The following is a 25,512-nucleotide window of genomic DNA, read 5'->3' on the forward strand; positions in this document are numbered from 1 at the left end:
CTGTTGCTTAGTATTTTTTGGGACATAGTGTACAATTCACTATTTAAAACAAAACTTGAACCTGTTTGCTGTTTGTTAGTGATGTATTACTTAACGTCACGTCCAACGGTGAAGGGGCAGGTGCAGTTGAGAGGACATCTAAAAAATTGTAAAGCTGTACATATTACTTTTTTGAAAAGTCTCCTTTGGCGTGTTTTGTTAAAAAGTTTTTCCTAAGCACTGTTTACTTTTTTGCATACATTTGTTTTAATGTAAATACAAATCATAAAACAGTGTAAAATTATTATTTTATTATTAGTGGCGTAATATTGATTTTAAATCTGGATGTTTCTATAGCAACAAACTTTTGTTTTATTGGTGCCAAGTGCATAAAGGTTTGACAATCCATTGTTGACCTTAGTTTTTTGTGGAAAAGTATAATACTATAAGTGAATTATGTTTATAATTGCATAGCCTTTCCTGCGTTATAGGTATTAAAACAATACATATGTACAATTTTGTATGAAACTCGAAAAGTTTTAAAAATAAATTCGTACTGACACATTTTAAAAAATATAGGCTATTGTGTTTTATTTTCACTAGAAAAATATGCATATTTCTTTAATTTATTACAAAAAAATGAATGTTTGTTATTGTTATTGTTTGTTACAACAATTTTTTCCAAAAGCTTGTGCAATATAAAGAAATTAGCTGGTCAATTTAAGGTAATAATATAACACAATGGCTAGTGCACTTAATTTGTTTGAATAATTGCCTTGAAATGTTAATATTCTACTCAAAAGATGTAAATATCCGTTAAATATCTTATATATATATATATATATATATATATATATATATATATATTTATTATATATCTTAAATAAATATATATAGTTTCAATTGTTTTACTGTAATTATTTGATTTGATTTATATGTAGATGGCTGACGGAGAGGATTGGGGAGTGGACGAGCCCATACTGACTGCTGACACCATACCAGTGGCTCAGGGTCCAGAACTGCCTGAAATCAAACTGTTCTGTCGTTGGAGCTGTGATGATATGCAAGTTTCTGACATGTGCCTTCAGGTATTTTTTTATTTTTTTTTGGCATCTTGTGATTAGATTTAATGTTTACTCTGTTCGCCATTTTAAAAAGCAGCTACTCGTTTAATAGAGTATCGCTAGTCTGCATCATATCTGAATTGAAATGAAAGACAGTTTATTTCTGTTATAATTACAATACTATTACAATTAGTATTAATATATGAATTGATAATTACGAGGGCTGTTCTTCGGAAAGTAGATTACGTTTTGGAATTAAAAATTAACAAAGTATAGGAAAAAATTTTTATTATACATTTGAAAGCCACACTTAAATACTACTTTTCAAAATAGTCGCCATTCAAATTTAGGCAGATCATATCGATGGATGAGCTTGACAATGCCTTCCTCATAAAATTCTGCCGCCTGTGTCTTCAACCAGTTTGTCACTTCTTGCTGCAGCTCTGCGTCGTCGTCAAAGCGCTGCGTTGCCAGCCACTTCTTCATTGTTGGGAACAAGTGGTAGTCACTTTGTGCAAGATCCGGGCTGTATGGTGGATGAGGAAACAACCCCCACTGGAATGATTCGAGAACTTCACGTGAGCAATTTGCCGTGTGAGGTCGAGCGTTATCATGAATCAACAGAATTTTCTAGCTCAACTTTGACAAACTGATACTACATGCACCTAGTGGTTACCAGTTGGCAAGTGCCTTTTGTAGGAAGAGTCACATTCATGGAGGTTCTGCACTATGTGTACATGTAAATTATGAATTTAAAATAATACCTGTACCCTTCCTCAGATTGTTTGTTCCTACATGAAAATAAATTACTGATGGACTAGTCCCAATGTACTGCAACAATCATGGAATATAGCTGTGTAAAACTGTCAATCTTGAAGAGGCATAAAAGGAAAAGCTGCTTTCAAGTCTTTCTTTTTTTTGTTCAGAGATCTCTCCTGTACAGTTTAATACTTTGGATTTGAATTCCAATACAGATGTACCATTTCCAAGGGCAATTTTTTGTTTTATGGTGCTTTTTCTTAATTTTATTTCTGTAATCTTAAAAATGGTCAGTTATTTATTGTAAGGGAGCCTGGGATGCTAAATTTGCAGTGACTAAAGCGTCATGGGGGCCTATAGGATTGTGAAGATTAAGTCTTAAAACGAAAAAAGTTTATATTAAGTTTTTTATTTCAGTGTGGAGGAAAACGTGGACAAATTTAAAAAAAAAAAAAAAAACATTTACATGGAAATACTTGAGCGCGTCAGACATTCATAATGTATACGCGCTATGTCTTTCTGATAATCAAGCGATATTAATCTGACGAGCAATTAGTGGACGGTGGCCATAAAAAGGGATAGAAAAAAGGAAAAAAAAGTTATTTGAGCGTGCCAGATATTCAGAGGGAATGTTAAGTAAACTAAAAAAAGTATCCTATTTAAATGACTGAAGATTTGGACGTGATCGAAAGTCTGTAACGGGTATAGTCCTAGCCTGTAACCTAAATCAACTTTTACAATTAATAATAAATTCGAGAATTATATAATACAATAAATAATATTTTTCTATTAATAATAAATCTAAATGAATAGGAATCCAAACCGACAATTTCATTGCTTAGTTAATGTTATCATTCTCATATTTGAGAATAATCAAATTTCAATTTATTATGAAGGTAAGTTGTGCATGGTGACATAGCCCGTCACTGACAGTTTTGTAACCTCAAACATAAATCTCGAATGGTAAAGCGGCCATATTTAATAAAACTCGATAGTTTCCTCATCAACATCGAAGAACAAAGCTAAACACGGTAAAACGCGTGCCACGATTGGCTAACGTAACGAATATTCTCATTGGAGGGTAGCGACCCCGCGGGTACGCAAACTCGTTTTCTGCGCACCGAATTCGAGTGGGTTGTTAGCCAGAAGTAAAAGCGGACCATTTTTTCGACCAGAAAAACGGAAAATTTCCGTTTTGAAGGTTAACACTTTTCCCTCTCTGACTACTGACACGGAGTTTGGGAAGGAGAGGGTCTTCTTCCTCGACCTCTTGATGATGTAGTACGTTGTAAAACAGTTTCAAAATTTTTCTATTAGTAATCAGGCTTTTTTTCAATGTGATCCAAATTTAACCTTTTATGAAAGTAACAGTGCCATTCATAATTACATCCATTAATTACATTCAAATAGTGTCCAAAAAGTTTCATCTGTGTTCGTGATAATTCCAGTCTGTGAGGACCGCCGTGTCGCCATCATGGATTTGGTGAATATGTTTAAGAGTATTTAAACCTTTTCGAACAACATTTTTAATTAATCAGACTCTAAATTTTAACTGCTAGGGAGTAGGGGTATTTTCTAAATAATTATTTCAACCTAATTGGATTTTGTGGTGTAGGATGTTAGTTTAAGCATAGCCTTAATTTCATTTCATCAAAATCATGTTTCATTAGTATTAGTTTTTATTCAATAAGTTTAAAATTTGTTTCTATTAAAATTTGATTATCATTCACCACACATAGCTGCCCTACGCCGCACCCATTGCAAAACGACCCTGTAAAGACAAAAAGTCTAAAGCTAATACATTTTTCACATAGGCTATCTATTTTTACTATTTTAATGTAACGTATCCGTTACATATGGCGCCCAGCAACGTGGGGCAGCTAAAAGTGGTGTAGCTTAATAATTGTGTAGGGGTTTTCTAATTTGGCTTTATTTGTCGACATTTGCCGCCACACATAAGTGCCAGCCTGGCAATTCTACAATCCCTTGCTGGTAGGGAAGAACTAGAAGTAGTATTAAATCAGCTCAGTTATGTAAAGCCTTTCAAAAAAGAAAGTTTTAGGGATACATACAACACTAATCATGAAAAAGGAAATAGACAAAAAACATACACAGGAAGGCCAACACAAAACTTTCATGACAATACCCAAGGACAACAGTATAGGCCAAATCATGAGAACAGGGCGGTAAATGCCACACAATTTTCTCATACCAACAATGGTAGGGCCAATCACACTAATGGGAATCATTTTGAAAGGAATCCGGGAAATAATAGGGGATAAAACAGACCCGAGGGTTTCAGAACATTTCGGGGTAGGGGAAATTACAGGGGTGGACCAAATTACCGGGGGGGACACAACTATAGGAACAATTCAGAAAACTTTGATGGGCCTAGGGAAATTGAAAATGGTCAAAAGTGACAACCAACAATTCCAGGGGAAATAAATCGGAACTTAAAATTTGACGAAAGACCAAAAATAAACAACTTTGAATTGATAGGCGATAGTCAGTTTTGTAGACTATCAAACAAAATTTTGCAAATGGATACAGTCAAAACGCCTGGTGGTAAAACATCAATAGGACTTTGTGTGGGGGGTCAAATGATTAAACAATTATATGAGCAGGTAAAAATACATTCATCAAGTTTATCTGAAAACCTAATGATTTTTATTGGTACAAATGACATTCTAAACAATAATTCACTTGAGCAAATGAAAACTGACATGAAAGATTTAGTTGAATACCTAATAAATTGTAATAAGAAATTAATCATTTTGACTCTACCTCCAATTCCTAAAGTTGCCAAAGACATTCGTATCAGAGGAAAGGTTAAAGATTTTAACAGGTTCATACGGGCATTAGACAATGGGGATACAATCAAAATTAATCATGTCACGCCACACTTTGTTGACCACAATGAGTTAGGGTGTAATTTAAAATATTTTGAACAAAACATCAACTTTGGGGGAAAACATTTGCTGATTTGGTTCATCTGAATATTGATGGGTTGAAACTTTTAAAAGAAAGCATTGATGAGTTTTTCAATCAAACTAATGAAGAGTTGAAAGGGGTTGTGCAAAGTAACCAGAATCAAATCATTATGGATCAAAATATAGCGGATGATTTTTTAGATGAAAGCAACTACAATGATGGAGTAATGCGTGATAGGGTTCAGTCTTTACCAGAAATTGATATTGGTATTGGGGGGGTTAAATACAAGTGTTTAGTAGATTCAGGTAGTCAAGCATGTATAATGTCAGATGAATTCTATAAGAAAATAAAAAATCAAGTGGGGTACAACATTCCAGAGCTACCTGTTAGTAATCTGTCAATTGTAGGTGTTACAGGAGTCAGGTCCAAAAGAATAAATGTTCAAATAAGACTAGAGGTAAATATTGGTGAACAAGTTGCCCCAATAACATTTTTAATTGTTCAAGGACTAAAAATTGAGTTGATACTTGGTTGTGACTTTTTCAGCAATCATAAGGCTGTACTAAACTTTGATACCAATACTTTATGCTATAGACATGACGGGAAATATCTAGAGACTAAATTAGTGTATAGAAATGGTGAAGAATTTGTGGGGGGGTTAAGAATAATACATATTAACAGAATTAACTTGTATAAAGATGAAAATGAAATAGACAATACTTTAGCGAATTTAAATCCATTTTTTGAACACAAATCAAATCAAGTAGGCCTAGAACAAAAAATTACTAAGATCAAACATGAATCTGAATCAGAAGCAATTGAACAAAAGTTAGTAGACAGAATAAGTGAATTAGAGGCAGATAATGTGAGTATTAAGGATGAGGAACTAGAATTATTAAGAGTAGTACTTTTTGAAAATAAAGAAGTTTTTTCGGATCAACCAGGGTGTGTCAAAGGATACACAGCAAAGCTGAATGTTAAAAGTGAAGTCCCATATATTGGCAAGTCTTATCCGGTTCCATTCAGTAAAAGAAAATCTGTAGAGGAAGAATTAGAAAGACTGAAACAACAAGATATTATAGAAGAGTCAAATAGTCCTTTTTCTAATCCCTTAGTCTGTGTAGTAAAGAAAGATTTGAGTATAAGATTGTGCTTAGACAGTAGGAAATTAAATTCGTATCTTGTTCCGGATAGACAAAGTACAGAAACAACTGATGATATATTTCAAAAATTTATGGGAGTTAAATATTTTACAACATTAGATTTAACGCAAGGGTTTTTCCAGATCAAACTCGACAAAGAATCTAGAAAATTTGTAGCTTTCACATTCAACGGAAAAAATTTGCAATTTAAGCGATTACCATTTGGTTTGAATGTAAGCACGGCTCATTTTACTAAAGCGATGAATAAAATTTTGGGCCATGAGTTTAGTGATTTCGTAACTTGTTACTTTGATGACATTCTAATTACGTCCAAAACTTTTTCGGAACATTTAGATCATATCGATAGAGTACTGAAAAGACTGCATGAGTGTGGAGTGACTGTTAAACTTAAAAAATCAGATTTTTTGAAACAGGAAGTAAAGTTTTTAGGTTTTGTTCTTAGTAAAGATGGGATAAAGATGGATGAGGATAAAGTTGAAAATATAAAAAATTTTCCAACCCCAAAGAACTTAAAAGAACTGCAATCGTTTTTAGGTTTATGTAATTATTACAGAAAATTTCAGAAGAACTATTCAGATTTGACGGGTCAGTTTGGTGACATTTTGAGTTCTAAAAGTAAATGGTTTTGGGATGAGACAAAACAAAATCTGTTTGAGAAAATAAAAGAAACATTTTTAGACTCAGTTATGTTACATCATCCAAATTGGAGTAGGGCATTCTATTTAAGTACAGATGCATCAGACATCAGTGTGTCAGCCATTCTTTATCAAGTAAATGATCAGGGGGAACATGAAGTGATAAGTTTTGCAAGTAGGACTCTTTTAGCAACAGAAAAAAATTATAGCATAACAGAAAAAGAATTATTGGCTGTGGTCTTTGCTTTAGAAAATTCCGATCTTATATTATTGGACATTTTCAAGTAATTGTTCGTTCAGACCACAAGGCATTATCTCCTTACAACCTGTAGGCTATTTCATGGTAGAATTTTGAGGTGGAGTTTGGCATTACAAGAATACAATCTCACTATTGAATACATCAGCGGAAGGCAAAATATTCCCGCTGACATTCTTTCAAGAGTAACGGACGAAAATTATAAAAATCCAGTTGAAAGGAATTCGGTAATGGTTTTACAAAATGAAATTGAAATTGAAGTTAGCGATAGGAAGATTAAACCAATGTTCAGAAATATAGAAGAAAAACAAAGGAGTGATGATAAATTTGGGCCTATTTTTACTAAATTGGATGGTAATGATAAACAAATAAAAGATCAATTTGTTATTCATAATGGAATACTTTTTAAGAAAAATTTAAATGATGGTGATAGTTTTAAAGTCTGTATACCAAAAGCAATTCAATCAGAATTAATTCAATTTACGCATTTGAAATATGGTCATTTGGGGGGACATAAAATTTATTTAATACTAAGGGAATATTGTGTTTTTCCTAAGATGGAACTTTCGGTAAAGAATCAGTTAAAATGTTGTCAATGTGCCAAACACACCACTGTTAAATCAATAGGATTTTTACAACCAATAATTCCTAAAAAATTGAAAGATATAATCTCAGTTGACTTGATAGGAGAATTGCCTGTAGGAAGAGGAGGTGTAAAATACATATTTGTTGTGTTGGATTTGTTTTCTAAATTTGTGAAGTTGTATCCGGTCAAAAGAGCTACTAGCCGAGTATTACTAAATAAATTGATCAATGAATACATACCTGAGGTAGGTGAGATAGGTAGTGTTTTGTCCGATCATGGCTCGCAGTTCACTAGTAATTTATGGTATAATACCCTTAGAGACTTAAACATTAAAACTATTCATAGTTCCGTTTGGCATCCAGCCTCAAATCCAGTTGAAAGGGCTAATAAGGAAATTACTAAGATATGCAGGATATACTGCCATGAGAAACATACTAAATGGCCATTAGTACTAAATTTCATTGAAAAGTGTTTAAATCATTCTGTGCATGAGACCACGGAAGAAATCCCGTTTGAACTAATGTTTGGTAGGAAAGATAGGAATTTTTTACAGGATATGGTTCAATTTCCCAAAGAGAAAAGAATGTTAGCTGACTATCCAGGTAAAATAAGATTAGTCAAAGATAGACTAGTTTCAAAAGGGGAAAAAAGGAAAAGAAAATTTGATAATAAGGTCAAACCAATTAGATTTAGTATAGGAGATGAAGTTCTAGTAAAAACACATTATCTGTCTGACAAACTTGACAAGAAAATTAAGAAGTTCTTTCTGCTTTATGAGGGCCCGTATAGGGTGTCACAAATAAAATTGGAAAACGCATATGTTGTGGTCAACGAAGATGGTGGTGTGATAGGAACATTTAATGTAACACAATCAAAAAAGTTTTATAGAAATTTGGTTTAGTTCAAACAAAGATGGGGGGTTAAACAATATGGGTTTCGTGATTTTTATTATTCCTTTGTAGCTTTTTCCCTTCGAAAGATAAAAAAGCCTTACAAAACAGAATAAAATGGCATGGCTGGATTTTGTACGATTTGACGGCCATGGGACAAATAAATGTCAAAAGCTACATATCACACACAGTTAGGTTTCTGGGTGGTTAACACAAAAAACATACTTGAAATATGATTTCAAGACAACAGTACAAGGTACACGATCACACACAGTTTATTGTTTCTGGGTGGTTAACACAAAAAAAAAACATACATAAAAGATGACATTTGTATAAAAAATTCAAACTTCAAACATATTTTGTAAATAGTTAAAAGTTTAAGATTCATAACAAATTATTAAGTATGGTTGGATTGAATAGGAGAATGACATTCAAGTAAGGAAACACAGTTTATTTAAATTGAAACTACAGTAAATTCTAAAGAAAAGAAAGAAGAAGAGAAAAGTAAAAGCACAAAAAGACTAATTAAAAATATTTATTATTGAAATAATGTATTGTTTTTCTGATGAGTTAGTTTATTTTGTTGTACGGATAAAATAATAATAATAATGAAGTAACATGGGGGATACTGAGATGATAATAATAATAAAGCAAATTGGGGGGTATACTGGTATAAAAGTAATTATTCTTAAAGTAAAATGTTAGAGGTAGGTCAAGTAGGCCTGTTTAATATGCTGAAGGTCAAGTAGGCCTGTTTAATAGTTAATATAATAATAATATTCCTTTATTGCATAAAAACAATTTACAACAATTGCATTGCAAGCGTCAGTAATGGTACAAAAAATACATCAGTTATTTGATGATTTGTCAACTAAAATTATTATTTAATGAAAGGCAATAATCAGAACCAGGGATATTTCTCGTTGCTCTTAATTTTCAAAATTTTCATCCCAGCGGCCCATCATGAACTCATCAACAGAATAAAATGCCTTTGATACCAGGAGGTGTTTTAGACGAGCTTTGAATTTTTTTGGATCATCGAGTTGTTTGATAACTTCAGGGAGCCTATTGATTATTCTGACACCAACTTGTGACGGCAAGTGTTCAAAAGCAATTGTTCTGTGTTGTTCGGTTCAATATGATAATGATAGATAGAGGGGTAGTGTAAAATACACTGAACAAAGGCTAAAGGTGAAGGATATATTGTGAATGGAGTGGATAAATCATAGTAGAGAATGGGAGTGGAAATTGAGAGGTTGGGAACAATTTAAAAGTGGAATGGAAAATAGGAGTTACAGGATAATGTATGAAATAGAATTGAGCCAATAAAATAAATTCAAAAGTCAGTACTAAATTAATTAATTCAGAGGGGGGATGAATAAAAAGGAAATATATTAGGCTAGTAAATATTTGGTTTAATAATCATTTAATCAACTTATAATAATGAAGTGCAAGGACACTTAAAAGGGATTTTACTGTGCGAAATGGGTATTTTCTGGTATGAGGAAGTTAGGAGAATATTGTATTAAATGAATACAAATAAATGGGTGAGAAGAAAAGAATTCAGCTAATATAAAAAATAAAACTCAAAACAAAGGGACAAAATTGTATTATTATGACTTGGGGGGTTTGCAAAGGAATTTCATTAGTAAAAAAATTGGTAATTGATTAATAAAAGGTGATAACTATTAGATAGTGCGTTGAAGTAAAATAGTACAACAAAGAGGTAACAAGGAGGGTAAATAAAAATAAACTACAAAATAGACAGGATATAATTATTATAACCTCGGTCAAAATAAACAAAACAAAAATATTTAAATTATGCAAGATTACTACAAAGGATAAATAATTAAATAAATTTTTACCATTTATTGTGTATAATTTCTAATAAAAAAAAAAAAATTAAGTAGAGAAACAAATTTTATAAACTGTGTGGAGAGATTGTTAGTTAATTATGGATGAATTTGTAAGATGAAAAAATGCTGAGAATGAAGTTTTATCTAGTAACAATATAGTAGTAATAATTTATTTGAAAAAATAATGGTTCATATTTATGTTATGTTGATTGTTTTTGACTTAGTTGTAAGAATGTTTAAAAAATAATGTAGGTACTATTTGTGAAAAACTTTAATTTTAAATATTAGGAAATGTTTAGTGTAAGATGTGAAAGTGGGGTGCGCGAATATCACAGGCAAATCACAACAAATTAAATCACCAAAGCAACTGGACTTGGACACTTTTAAAGTCATGGTGTGTTTTTTATGAATCTACAACAAGTATGGACACTTTGAAGTCATGGTGTGCTTTTCTTTATGTCTGAAAATAAGTCTAAGGACACATAAGTTTGAAGAAGTTTTTGTCAGTGAAGATGAGAATGGTGTTTAAAATGGAACATTTTAAAAGCATTGGATGTGAGAAAAGTCAAAAACGTTTGGATCAATTCACTGCAATAATACAATTCACTTTGGAAACAAGTGATGAAATAAAAACTGTTCTCCCAGAAGGAAATAGAAATGTGGAAAGGCAAGAACTTTTAATCAAATTCAACTTCCAAAGGTGATGTTAAATGAAGTCAGACAGATTAAGCGCTGGGCCAATAAATATAGAAGCTGTGATAACACACCATGACTGTAAGTCTATGAACTAAGAAAGTAAACTGTGATAACTTAGCCTGTAGACAATAGCAAAACTTAAACTTCACAAAATTTTAACTTTAAGTAAAAAATTTGTTCGTCAAGAAGCATGAAGAAAAATTTGTAATATTAGATTGTTCTTCAATTTATTTGTTTTGTTGTTTGGATTGTTTTGTTATTTTAAATCATTCTGTGTAAAAGTTTAATCAGTAAAATTTTGTAATGAAAATTTTCAATTTTACCACAAAATTTGGGGGGTATCTGTAACGGGTATAGGCCTAGCCTGTAACCTAAATCAACTTTTACAATTAATAATAAATTTGAGAATAATATAATACAATAAATAATATTTTTCTATTAATAATAAATCTAAATGAATAGGAATCCAAACCGACAATTTAATTGCTTAGTTAATGTTATCATTCTCATATTTGAGAATAATCAAATTTCAATTTATTATGAAGGTTAGTTGTGCATGGTGACATAGCCCGTCACTGACAGTTTTGTAACCTCAAACATAAATCTCGAATGGTAAAGCGGCCATATTTAATAAAACTCAATAGTTCCTCATCAACATCGAAGAACAAAGCTAAACACGGCAAAACGCGTGCCACGATTGGCTAACGTAACGAATATTCTCATTGGAGGGTAGCGACCCCGCGGGTACGCAAACTCGTTTTCTGCGCACCGAATTCGAGTGGGTTGTTAGCCAGAAGTAAAAGCGGATCATTTTTCGATCAGAAAAACGGAAAATTTCCGTTTTGAAGGTTAACACTTTTCCCTCTCTGACTACTGACACGGAGTTTGGGAAGGAGAGGGTCTTCTTCCTCGACCTCTTGATGATGTAAGTACGTTGTAAAACAGTTTCAAAATTTTTCTATTAGTAATCAGGCTTTTTTTTCAATGTGATCCAAATTTAACCTTTTATGAAAGTAGCAGTGCCATTCATAATTAAATCCATTAATTACATTCAAATAGTGTCCAAAAAGTTTCATTTGTGTTCGTGATAATTCCAGTCTGTGAGGACCGCCGTGTCGCCATCATGGATTTGGTGAATATGTTTAAGAGTATTTAACCCTAGAAGTGTGTCCATGTTAGCAAAGATAAAACGTCAGTCCATTTTTGACGTGTTGCAAGGGTTTTTTAAAAAATTCATAAAAAATACTTGATATCAAGAAAACATATATTGTTATATATCGTTTTTCTTCTCAGAAGTTGTACTATTTGAAATAGGAATAAATGTTTTGATATACTTTGGTTTAGTAGCCTATATATTTTCATGAAAATAATGAGAAATTTCAAAAAGTTTTATATGAAAATTTCAAGTTTGGACCTCTAAGGTATTGAAATATTACAGTAAGGTCAAAAAGTTAAATTTATAAAATATAGAGAATTTTATGCCAAATTAGAAAATATATTAAAAATTTCTATTAAACAAAAATTGTAATTTTGCCATTTTTTTACAAAAGCGAACATGTAACTTACAAAAATGTACAAGGGTTTGGGGTTTTCATTTTTATTACCTCCAAATGTGACTATATATTTATATGAAAAACAGTTTTCTATTGTAAATTATACATGCTATTTGAAAACTCTAAAAGTAAACAACAACAAAATAAACTGTTATTTTATTATAAGATTATAAAAAAAAATCTTTTGAAAAATGAAAATATTTGTAACAAAATTCAGAAACAAGCTACAAATTTTCACTTATACTTTATGTTTAAGTTATGTAATTTTTGAATATACCCTTAGTAAGTATGTTTGTTTGGCTAAAATAAAATATAAGATATGTTCAAATACTTTGAGAAGGAACTGAGTTATGACATTTTTTGTTAACAGTCGCACGTTGAAGAATTTACTCATAAAAAGTAATCTGGTTTGCAATGTAAAAAAAATATGAAAACATTTTTTTAAATTTTTACTTGTTATATTATGTTAGCACATAATGTTTGAAAGAAATACACTCAATAATTTTTGAAATTGAGTGAAAAATAAATGTTGTGCGTCAAATATTCTAAAACCTTGCATTGTAAAATTTTTGACAATATATAAACAATAGATATTATAGTTCAAAATAACATTGTTTTATAATGTTTTTGTCATTTCATATGCATTTATGCAGTAGAGTATTTCAACCTGAAAAAATAGAGACCTAAATTATGAAAATCGGTAAAAAATAAGCTCGTGGTGAAATAAAATGGTCAACAATGGCCGACAGGGATGGGTTGGGTTGGGCTTGATGCGACGCCGTGATTCATCTCTTTTGTTTCGCACTGCCGGAAACCTACTGAACTAAATTTACCGCTGAAAGATTGTACGGTAGATCGTTTCTTTCACTTTACACTGTTTTTTTTATTTTCTTTATTGACAATAAATAACTGTGTGAATGTTATTATACTAACCAGCATAAAATATGCTGGTTTACAACTTTAGAATTGTACCTTTTTAGAATATTCATAGTAAATCAACTATTCATTCTAATGACTTTCTGTTTGCACTGAAAGAAAGAATATTTCATTCCGCGTCTATTGACATATATATGGCAGCACTGTTTGCAGGCAATAAGTAACTTGCTGTGATTGGTTGAAAATGACGTATTTCTTTGATCCGGCCACCCGCGAAATTCAACTCAAATGATGACTTCTTCAGAAAACATTTCACCACGACCGTAATATTGATGTTAGAAAAAAAAAACGTTTATATGAAAATTGTAGAGTGGAATCTCACAATTTCAATGATACCAAAAACATAGTGATTGTTTAAAGATAAATAATTATTTTTAATGAAAAACTGAAACGACATACAATATGCTGGTTCCGCACAACACACATAAATTACAACAGACATAAAATATGCTGGTTTCACACTTCTAGGGTTAAACCTTTTCGAACAACATTTTTAATTAATCAGACTCTAAATTTTAACTGCTAGGGAGTAGGGGTATTTTCTAAATAATTATTTCAACCTAATTGGATTTTGTGTTGTAGGATGTTAGTTTAAGCATAGCCTTAATTTCATTTCATCAAAATCATGTTTCATTAGTATTAGTTTTTATTCAATAAGTTTAAAATTTGTTTCTATTAAAATTTGATTATCATTCACCACACGTAGCTGCCCTACGCCGCACCCATTGCAAAACGACCCTGTAAAGACAAAAAGTCTAAAGCTAATACATTTTTCACATAAGCTATCTATTTTTACTATTTATTTTTTGTAACGTATCCGTTACAAGTCATAACAGATTTGTGAAAATGTAAAAAAATGCGGTCTTAAAATACTTGAGCACGTCAGATATTTATACAGGCGGTTCAATTCGATGTCCTGACCATCTTTATATATATATATTTCTTGTGTGCATGTGTATGTTAATGAACTCCTCCTAAACGGGTGGACCGATTTTAATGAAAATTTTTGTGTGTCTTCAGTTTTGGATCCGAGAATGATTTAGATTCATAATTCGGTCCAATTTTAATAGTTTATTTAATTAATTTTTAATAATAAATTGTTGTTGATGGTGGAGTGTTTTACATTGGATCCGCCAGACACGTAATACAAAGTGAACTGTTACTTAACAACTGTGAATATTTTCAGATGAAGTTCATCAAAGAGGCAGAAACATTTGTTCACATTTAAAATTTAGAAAGTTCATATTTTAAATTTGTAAAGTGCTTGATCAGTAGTGTAATGCAGATTGCAAAGATGAAGTTTCACCAATTGTTCTACGTAACATTATAATATTACAACACAGCTATAATGTTTTTCTATTTTAATTCCAGGTTTTCCCGACAGTTTGTGCTGCTATCAAATGTGTGCGTTTTGTAACATTCTGTAATTATTGTGTGAGTGCTAATTGTTATAATACATTAATTTATAGAGATTGAAGATGTTTGAAGTGCATAAAAAACTATAATTATTTATTAAAGTTATTGGACTCATTTTGCAAATTTATTTAAGTGAGTATATTGGTCGCATACCTCAAATAACCTAAGTAGCATACAAATCAAAAGGTTGTGTTTCCATGTGTGAATATTGTAAACAGTTTAGATAATCAAGTTTTAAACTAATTGGATCTAAAATAATTTGTTGTAATTTACATTTTTTAATCTGCAGTCAGAATTTGTCACATAATTTCAAATTAAGTAGCATACAAATCACTTGTGTGAATAACTACTTATTGTTAATAGTGTAGGAATTGGTTTTAAAGGCCAGTTCCGATATTATACTGTAATTTTAAATTACTAATTTTATAACAAGTACTCTATATTTTTTTAATTTACAACTTAATTTATCGTAATGCTATTGAATGTACAATATTTTTTGTTAATCCTTCAGGAATGTACATAAACAAATTAGATGGTTTTCCGATAGGGCTGAAGTATAATAAGTGGCCTCCATCACAATCGAATTATTGATATTTCTGAATAGCCTATCCAAACTACTATCCGAATTGGATTATAGTTATTTAAAGGCTGAAGTATAATAAGCAGCCACCATCACAATCGAATTATTGATATTTCTGAATAGCCTATCCAAACTACTGAATTTCATTATAGTTATTTATTCGGTCAAATTTAATTAAATTTTTAATTATAAATTGTTGTTGATGTTTTAGTGTTTTATATTGGATCCGACAGACTGCGCTACGACACGTAATACAAAGTAAACTGATACTTAACAGCTGTGAATATTTTCAGCTGAAGTTCACCAAAGAGGCAGAAACATTTGTTTACATTTAGATTACATTATTATAAAGTGCTTGATCAGTAGTCTAATGCAGATTGCAAAGTTAAATTTTCACCAATTGTTCTATGTAAACATTATAATATTACAACACAGCCATACGTTTAATTAATAATAGTCTTGAAAGCATAGAGTAAGCATAAACATATTAAATAACACCAATTCTTATTTCAATATATTCTGTACTCACTTTGGAGGATAGAGATTATCCAGATATAAAATTGGAAGTTTTAGCTTTTAACTGAAATTGACAGTTTGTGCTGCTATCAATGTGTGTGTGTGTTGTTTTGTAAGGTTCATGTTTCAAAAGTAAATACGGCAAATAACATTAAAATATAATAGAATGAAGTTATAAAAAGTGTACTACGTGGCCGCGTTATAAGTTTATAAAAGCCAACAGGCAAAAAGAAGAAAATAAAAAATAAAACATCGTGTAATTATTGTGTGAGTGCTAAGATTGTAATAGTACATTAATAGAGATTATTGGTCGCATTACCTCAAATAACCTAAGTAGCATACAAATCAAAAGATTGTGTTGAATAACTATGTGTGAATAACTATTGTTAACATTTTAGATAATCAAGTTTTAAAACTAATGGATTTAAAATAATTTGTTGTAATTTACATTTTTAATCTGCAGTCAAAATTGGTCAGATAAGTTCAAATTAAGTAGCATACAAATCACATGTGTGAATACCTATTGTTAATAGTGTAGGAATTGGTTTTAAATTAAATTCTGTTGGCCAGTTCTGATACTATGCTGTAATTTTAAATAACTATAATGAAATTCGGTAGTTTAGATAGGCTAATCAGGAATATCAATAGAGGTTATCCAGATATAAAATTGGCAGTTTTAGTAAAATACACTTTTAACTGAAAATTTGTAAATATTAAGTGTGCAGCGATTGATTAGTTAATTTTTTGTTTACAAATAAATTGTTTTTTATCTTGGAATGCTTTACATTGTATCTAGCAGAATGCGCAACGATCACAGTTTCAAATGTTTTCTATTTTAATTCCAAATTTTCCTGACAGTTTGTGCTGCTATCAAATTTGTGTGTTTTGTATCATCGTGTAATTATTGTGTGAGTGCTAATTGTAATATTAAATTAATAGAGAATCACATGTGTCAATAACTATTGTTAATAATGTAGGAATTGGTTTTAAATTAAATTCTGTTGGCCAGTTCTGATACTATACTGTAATTTAAAATAACTATAATGAAATTCAGTAGTTTAGATAGGCTAATCAGAATTATCAATAATTCGATTGAGATGGTGGCTGCTTATTATACTTCAGCCATTAAATAACTATAATTTGGATCGTCATTTTAGTAGTTTAGATAGGTTATTCATGTATATCAATAATTTGATTGTGATGGTGGCCACTTATTGTACTTCAGACCTATAGGGAATACTTATTTAGTATTTTAGATACCGTAGTCTACGTTGTTATACATTTTTATCTAGAAGTTACTTAATTAAAATTACATATTCAATAAGTTACTCATATTCATTGTGTACTATTATACAGAATTTTATTTTTACATAAAAATGCCACGTCTTCGTGGAAGAGGACGAATAACTATTCAATCATGTGATTTATATGCTACTTAATTTGAACTTATGTGACCAAACTGTTAACAATAGTTATTCACACATAGAAACACAACCTTTTGATTTGTATGCTACTTAGGTTATGCGACCAATATACTCACTTCGTTTAATAAATTTTCAAAATTAGTACAATAACTTCAATAAATAACTATAGTTTTTGACGTGACAACGTCTTAAATTAGGTTGCGGCTCGGAGTCACTCATGTAAAAAGCCCGGTAACGTTACGATGCCCGTCCAGTGGGTCCGCCGCACGGGATCCGCACGGGATAAAGCAGATAACTGTGGGTCCGCCGCACGGGATAAAGCAGATAACTATGTTTATTCGTGAAAATGTGGAGTGCTTAGATTTGTCATTTACAACAACTACAACAATAAAGGTAAATAATTGTACACTGATATTTCATTATCGTAAACTATGATTGATTGATTAATTAATTGTTAGATTGACACAAAAGTTGAGAAACTGAGTTTATAGGTTATGTCATACTATTGACAAATGTTGATAGTGTTAAGTAAATTATTAGTTTAAATCACTCTGCAATCAATCGTAATTCAGTCGATTGAGAAGAAACAGCGCGTATTGCTAGTCAAACATTTAAAATAACAAATTATAACCTCTAACCTGTCATAACAGTGCGACCAAACAAACGAACTAAACCGACCAATCACCACGCGCGGAGTTAGAATTTAACTGTGTTTAGCAAGAATTTCAAATTCCAATTTTAGTAAATGTTTTATTTAACTTTACCATTTACAATAACAAATTTTAATTAATTTCAAATTATGTACAATGTTTTAGTAAACAAAATATATTTCTATAGTAAAAATTTGTGCAATTCTTATTTTCATTCAATTCCTTGTTCCTATTGTGCAATTTAATAATATTCATATCAATAAATATTCTACCGAGAAAAAGACGTTGTCACGTAAAATCTTCGCCCGTAAAACCGACTTTACAGGCAACCATAATTTTTTTATGTACTTCAAACATCTTCAATCTCTATTAATGTAATATTACAATTAGCACTCACACAATAATTACACGATGTTACAAAACAACACACTTATTTGATAGCAGCACAAACTGTCAGGAAAACCTGGAATTAAAATAGAAAACATTTGAAACTGTGATCGTTGCGCATTCTGCTAGTTACAATGTAAAGCATTCCAAGATAAAAACCAATTTATTTATAAACAAAAAATTAACTGATCAATCGCTGCACACTTAATATTTACGAATTTCAGTGAAAAGTGTATTTTACTAAAAGTGCCAATTTTATATCTGGATAACCTCTATTGATATTCCTGATTAGCCTATCTAAACTACCGAATTTCATTATAGTTATTTAAAATTACAGTATAGTATCAGAACTGGCCAACAGAATTTAATTTAAAACCAATTCCTACACTATTCTGTTAAATATTAATTAAGATAATATATTCTAAATGTACATTTATACGACACTAAGACAAATATTTTGAATTCCCAAATCAATGGCAAGCTGTCCATTGTGTTTCCATTGTTGGGGAAAAGACAATCAACTTGGCAGTCTTACTCTACTTACACATGATTACACATTTAGTCATTAATGTGTGACAAAGCCTTGCTAATTCTTAGTCTCAAATCTTGAATGTTTTACACTTTTTAAGATATATAAACTTGGTCTTAAACATATCCTCAAAGAAAAAATCACATGATGTTATTTGAGGGGGTTGTGCGATGCCAGAAAATGGTGCCATGGCCAGTCCACGATGAGGGAAAGTGTTTTCAAGTGATTCTTCCACGATTAAGTTCCTGAGCGGAGGGTTTGTATCTGTTGAAAAATACAGTAACTAGGGTTCACAGTGTTGTGGTGATGGATAGTTTTCTATCAACTACTATGCAGAGATAATTATTGCATGTTCGAAATAATGTTATTTGGCAGAACAATCCTTGATGGTGGATGTGGATGCATAGCATGTTCTAAATATTCTTTGCTTTATAATATCCTAATTTGTGTCTAGGTACCATTCATCACGCTAAGCTTTCTCTTGTACTGTACATATAAATGTGATATAAAGCTGCTGCTTTTTGTAGGTTATGTTTTGAGGTTAAGACGTTAGAGCAAACAATAATGGTACATGTAATATATACAAGTAAAATTAAATAACTTATAATTTCATAAACCCTACCATAATGTGATGCTAAATACTATCTAAATTTAACTGTTGCTTAGTATTTTTTGGGACATAGTGTACAATTCACTATTTAAAACAAAACTTGAACCTGTTTGCTGTTTGTTAGTGATGTATTACTTAACGTCACGTCCAACGGTGAAGGGGCAGGTGCAGTTGAGAGGACATCTGTTGATTGCTAGGAGACGTCAAGAAAAAAATTGTAAAGCTGTACATATTACTTTTTTGAAAAGTCTCCTTTGGCGTGTTTTGTTAAAAAGTTTTTCCTAAGCACTGTTTACTTTTTTGCATACATTTGTTTTAATGTAAATACAAATCATAAAACAGTGTAAAATTATTATTTTATTATTAGTGGCGTAATATTGATTTTAAATCTGGATGTTTCTATAGCAACAAACTTTTGTTTTATTGGTGCCAAGTGCATAAAGGTTTGACAATCCATTGTTGACCTTAGTTTTTTGTGGAAAAGTATAATACTATAAGTGAATTATGTTTATAATTGCATAGCCTTTCCTGCGTTATAGGTATTAAAACAATACATATGTACAATTTTGTATGAAACTCGAAAAGTTTTAAAAATAAATTTGTACTAACACATTTTAAAAATATAGGCTATTGTGTTTTATTTTCACTAGAAAAATATGCATATTTCTTTAATTTATTACAAAAAATGAATGTTTGTTATTGTTTGTTACAACAATTTTTTCCAAAAAGCTTGTGCAAATGTAAAGAAATTAGCCGGTCAGTTTAAGGTAATAATATAACACAATAGCTAGTGCACTTAATTTGTTTGGAAAGATTTAAATTAGAGAATAATTGCCTTGAAATGTTAATATTCTACTCAAAAGATGTAAATATCCATTAAATATCTTATATTTATATTTATTATATATCTTAAATAAATATATATAGTTTCAATTGTTTTACTGTAATTATTTGATTTGATTTATATGTAGATGGCTGACGGAGAGGATTGGGGAGTGGACGAGCCCATACTGACTGCTGACACCATACCAGTGGCTCAGGATCCAGAACTGCCTGAAATCAAACTGTTCTGTCGTTGGAACTGTGATGATATGCAAGTTTCTGACATGTGCCTTCAGGTATTTTTTTATTTTTTTTTGGCATCTTGTGATTAGATTTAATGTTTACTCTGTTCGCCATTTTAAAAAGCAGCAACTCGTTTAATAGAGTATCGCTAGTCTGCATCATATCTGAATTGAAATGAAAGACAGTTTATTTCTGTTATAATTACAATACTATTACAATTAGTATTAATATATGAATTGATAATTACGAGGGCTGTTCGGAAAGTAGATTACGTTTTGTAATTAAAAATTAACAAAGTATAGGAAAAAATTTTTATTATACATTTGAAAGCCACACTTAAATACTACTTTTCAAAATAGTCGCCATTCAAATTTAGGCAGATCATATCGATGGATGAGCTTGACAATGCCTTCCTCATAAAATTCTGCCGCCTGTGTCTTCAACCAGTTTGTCACTTCTTGCTGCAGCTCTGTGTCGTCGTCAAAGCGCTGCGTTGCCAGCCACTTCTTCATTCAATTCAATTCAACTTTATTCAAGACTCATACAATGTACACATACAGTATAAATACAGAATAGCGTCAACCATTACATTACAATATCCATTTATTGATTAAATAAAGCAGTTTGCCTCAAAATGTCATTGAAATGATTTTACAATTCTGCTACTATTTACAATATGTCATATCAACTACTAAATTGTTGGATGAACTAAGTTACCTCAAAATATTCTTTAAATGAGTATACTGATTTTTCAATTAAAAATGACTTTAACTTTGTTTTAAATATGCTAATTTGTGAAATTTTTAGAAATGTTTTTGGAAGAAATAACAAGAATTTGGATCCTATAGCAGTGGGTTTTTTTATTAAAAAGTTCTAAGTTATGTTTTGGGATTGATGGATAATTTCTATGGCGAGTGTTATAATCATGATTTGCTCCTAATTTAGGTATACTATCTTCATTTGATTTCACAAGCATTATAGTTTGAAAAATATATAGACCATATACAGTAAGGATTCTTAATTTAGAAAAATGCTGTTTGACAGATTCATTTCGTTCCAAATTTAACATTATTCTAATAGCTTTTTTTTGTTGGTGAAGAATTCGGTCTAGATTTTTTGTTGTTGTAGCTCCATACATGCTTATACCATAAGACATGTGTGAATTGATTAGTGTAAAATAAATATTTTTCAAGGTTTCAATATTACATACCCTTGACATTTGTCGTAGAGCGTATAGACCAGAGGACATTTTATTTACTACATGGTCAACATGTTTATCCCAACTTAAGTGTTGGTCCAATATTAGTCCAAGAAATTTTGAATTTTCTACTTGATTCAGTTTTGAATTTTCTAGATAAATATTTGGCTTTAATTTTGATCTAGTTTGTTTTGTACAGAATGAAATAAAATTTGATTTATTTATATTTATTAGGAGATTTTTAGTGTCTGAATATTCTTTTACAGTTGTAAGACTTAGAGATGATTTAAGCTCAATTTCTTCTTGACTTTTACCTGAAATTGTGATGTTGGTATCATCAGCGTAGAGGCACACTGACCCATCCACCTGTATCACACCCGGAAACCCCCTTAAATAGCAAAGAAATAGAAGAGGGCCAAGTATAGATCCCTGTGGGACACCATGTTTTATAGTTTGAAGATTTGAATAAAAATTTTGTGTATATTTATATTTGCTGTTTAAATAACTAAAACTATTTTGAATTTGAATACATTGTTGTCGGTTTTTTAAATATGATTTGAACCATTCATGTTCCTTACTCTTAATATTTAAATTGTAAAGTACCTTAAGTAATTCATCGTGGGACACACTGTCAAATGCTTTGGAATAGTCAAGGAAGATTCCAATGACTTTTTCATTCCTGTCAACCAAATCTATTATTAATTCAATGAAATTAACACCAGCAGTTATCGTAGATTTTTGTGGTCGGAAACCATGTTGCTGATCATCCAATATGTGATTACTTTCCAGGTAATCCAAAAGTTGATTATATACTACTTTTTCAAAAATTTTAGAAAACACAGGTAATAAAGATATAGGTCTGTAACTTGTTGGACTATTTAAATCCCCCTTTTTATAGAGTGGAACAACTTTAGCAATTTTTAATTTGGATGGGAAAAAGCCAGATATTAATGATGAATTGATTATGTGGGTTAATGGTTTGGAGATTAGCGGAAAAGACTGTTTAATGATAGTGATTGGTATATCATCAATTCCTGTTGAGAATTTGTTTTCAAAAGCCATTACAATCGCTTTTAAAATTCTTTCATCAACATCTTTAAATTTGAAAAAAATTGAGGCTTGAGATGGTTTTTCATGACTCGATTAGAATAGAATAGAATATATTTTATTGCGTTGACAATATATATTACATTGTATTGCAATAGTCAATAATACCAATTTTTTACGGTATTTATCTTAAAAACTAAATCCATTCACTCGACTTTCCATACAGTTGCACGCAGGCACACATTCATACACATACAAAATTCATAATTCGTGGGATCAACCCCCAGGATTGCAACACTGCCGCGAATATCAATCCCAAGTGTGCTCCATAAACTCGCCAACTGAGTAAAAAGCACAAGACACCAGGTAGTGTTTTAATTGGGTTTTAAATTTTTTTGGATTTGTTTCTAAATTTAGTGTTTCAGGGAGATTGTTAATGAATTTGATCCCAGCTTGAGAAGGGAGGCGTTCAAATGCTGCTGTTCTATGCTGTCGGGCTCGAAAGCGCCCCCGAGCTCTTGTCTCGTATTTGTGTATATCACTGCCCTGCGTCAATATACACTGAAATCGACAGTAAAATGAAGTCTCTAAAATATACAAGCTGGGTAGAGTTAGCAAGTTGAGCTCCCTGAAGGCACTTCGACATGACTCTCTGTTGTTCAATTTTGCGATGATTCGAACAGCTTTTTTCTGCAGTCTGAATACTCTTTCCAAGTTTGATATGGCACAACTGCCCCACAGAGAAATTCCGTACGACAGGTATGGAAATATTAATCCATAGTAAGCCATCATTAAGACATCAGACGTACAAAACTTTGATAAATTGCGAAGGACAAAAATTCCAGTTGCCAATTTAGCACATACACTTTCAATGTGAACTTTCCAGGTTAACCCTTTATCTAGGTGTATTCCTAGAAATTTAGCAGAATCAGTTTCTTCCAGAACAATGTTATCCATCATTACTGTTGGGGTTTCATAAGTATTCAACCCACGTAAACAGAAGTTGATGTAATTTGTCTTTTCATGATTAGTTTTGAGATTATTTACCAGAAAATTTTGAATGCAGGAGTTAAGATCAATGAAGGTTTGAATCTCCAATGTAGTTAGAGAATCAGCCCGGAAACAGAGAGTCGTGTCATCTGCGTATTGAATGATTTTCCCATATAAGGCTGACGCATGGATATTATTCACATAAATCAAGAAAAGGACAGGACCCAAGATTGATCCCTGTGGGACTCCTTGGTATATTCTAATAGTACTTGATACTGCATTCTGGACCTGAACACATTGACTTCTACTGCTCAAGTATGAGTGGAGCCACTGGTGTGCTGTCCCTCGTACACCACAGCCTTCCAGCTTGTGTAGCAATATACCATGATTAACAGTATCAAACGCTTTTGAGAGATCAAGAAAGACACTGAGCGTTCTTTGGTGTGTCTCAAAGCCTTCCACAATAAAGTCTACAAGTTGGGTGATTGCTCCAAAAGTTGATCTTCCTGGTCTGAAACCAAATTGTAGATCAGACAAAATTTTGTGTTTGTCAAGAAAATTAAGAAGTCGGTCCAGGAACAGTTTTTCAAAAATTTTGCTAAAAACAGGTAAAATTGAAATTGGTCGATAGTTATCCGCTAACTTTGGATCGCCTTTTTTGAAAACAGGTACGACTTTTGCCAATTGGAGTGCGGATGGGAATGTGCCAGTTTCAAAAGAAACATTTATGATTTTTGTCAATGGGCTTAATATGTGCTGATAACATTGTTTTATAAGCCACATTGATATGCCATTTATGTCATTGGAAGTTTTAGCTGAAAAACTTCTTACAATACGTCGCACTTCGTCCTCACACACAGGAGTCAGAACCATAGATGAAGCAGGGGTATGTGTGGTGACTGTATCCAGTTCCAATTCACGGTCAGCATCAAGAGAACCAGCCACTGAGGAGAAAAATTTATTAAATTCCAAAGCTATTGCATTTGGATCGGTTAATTTTATCCCATCAGCATCAAGCTGAATGGATTTTGAAGATGCTTTATTTGTTGAGTTTTTTATAATGTTCCAAGCTGTCTTAGAAAAGTTAGATGACTGTTTTAGTTTATTGTTTATTTCGTATGATTTTGCAGCAGTTATTACTTTTTTATAAATTCTTTTGTAATTTCTATAGAAGGATTTGAATCTATAATCATTAGTGTTCCTGAATATTTCATTATAGAATTTTAATTTATTTCTAGAAATCAGAATTCCAGGATTGATTAACAAAATCTTTCTGAATATTTGGAAGCACAAATCTATCAACAACATTTATAAAAAAATCATTAAATATATTACCAACAAGAATTGGGTCTGATATGGATGTGCCATCCCGGACTTAATTGTATGTTATCAGTGATCTTGGCGCCATTGTTGATTTCAGATTTGATAATTTTCCAAGTTGATTTCGACTTATTTGTAGATTTCTTAATTTTACTGTCAAAAAACCTTTTTTTGTTGTTGTTTATTTGAATTTTATTTTCAATTTTTAGTTGCTTAATTAATTGTTTTAAATCATTAGTTTTCCAAACCCTATATGTTTTCTCCAATTGCGCAATTTTTTCCTTTTTAATCTTTACATCATCTGAAATCCAACTATTTAGGTTTTTCTCTTTTTCAACAGATAATAATTTAGGAAAGCTAATTTCAAAAACATGAACAAATATTGAGTAAAAAACATCATACTTAGTTTCTACGCTAGCCTGGTAAACTTCTAACCAATTTTCACTAGCCAATAGCCTTAAAAATAAATCTGTGTT

At 31.2% G+C, this 25,512-nt stretch overlaps 1 protein-coding gene across 1 annotated transcript in view; it reads left to right on the forward strand.

The window, feature by feature from the left end:
- Positions 1–25,512, forward strand: part of LOC124370687 — a 99,694-nt gene that overhangs the window by 17,115 nt on the left and 57,067 nt on the right. Inside the window, exons 3-4 of the mRNA XM_046828974.1 lie at positions 921–1,067; positions 20,388–20,534. Coding sequence (XP_046684930.1) covers positions 921–1,067; positions 20,388–20,534 — 294 coding nt within the window. The remainder of the gene's footprint in view (positions 1–920; positions 1,068–20,387; positions 20,535–25,512) is intronic.

Source organism: Homalodisca vitripennis, unplaced genomic scaffold (assembly GCF_021130785.1).
Source record: "Homalodisca vitripennis isolate AUS2020 unplaced genomic scaffold, UT_GWSS_2.1 ScUCBcl_448;HRSCAF=2485, whole genome shotgun sequence".
NCBI classification, from domain to species: domain Eukaryota; kingdom Metazoa; phylum Arthropoda; class Insecta; order Hemiptera; family Cicadellidae; genus Homalodisca; species Homalodisca vitripennis.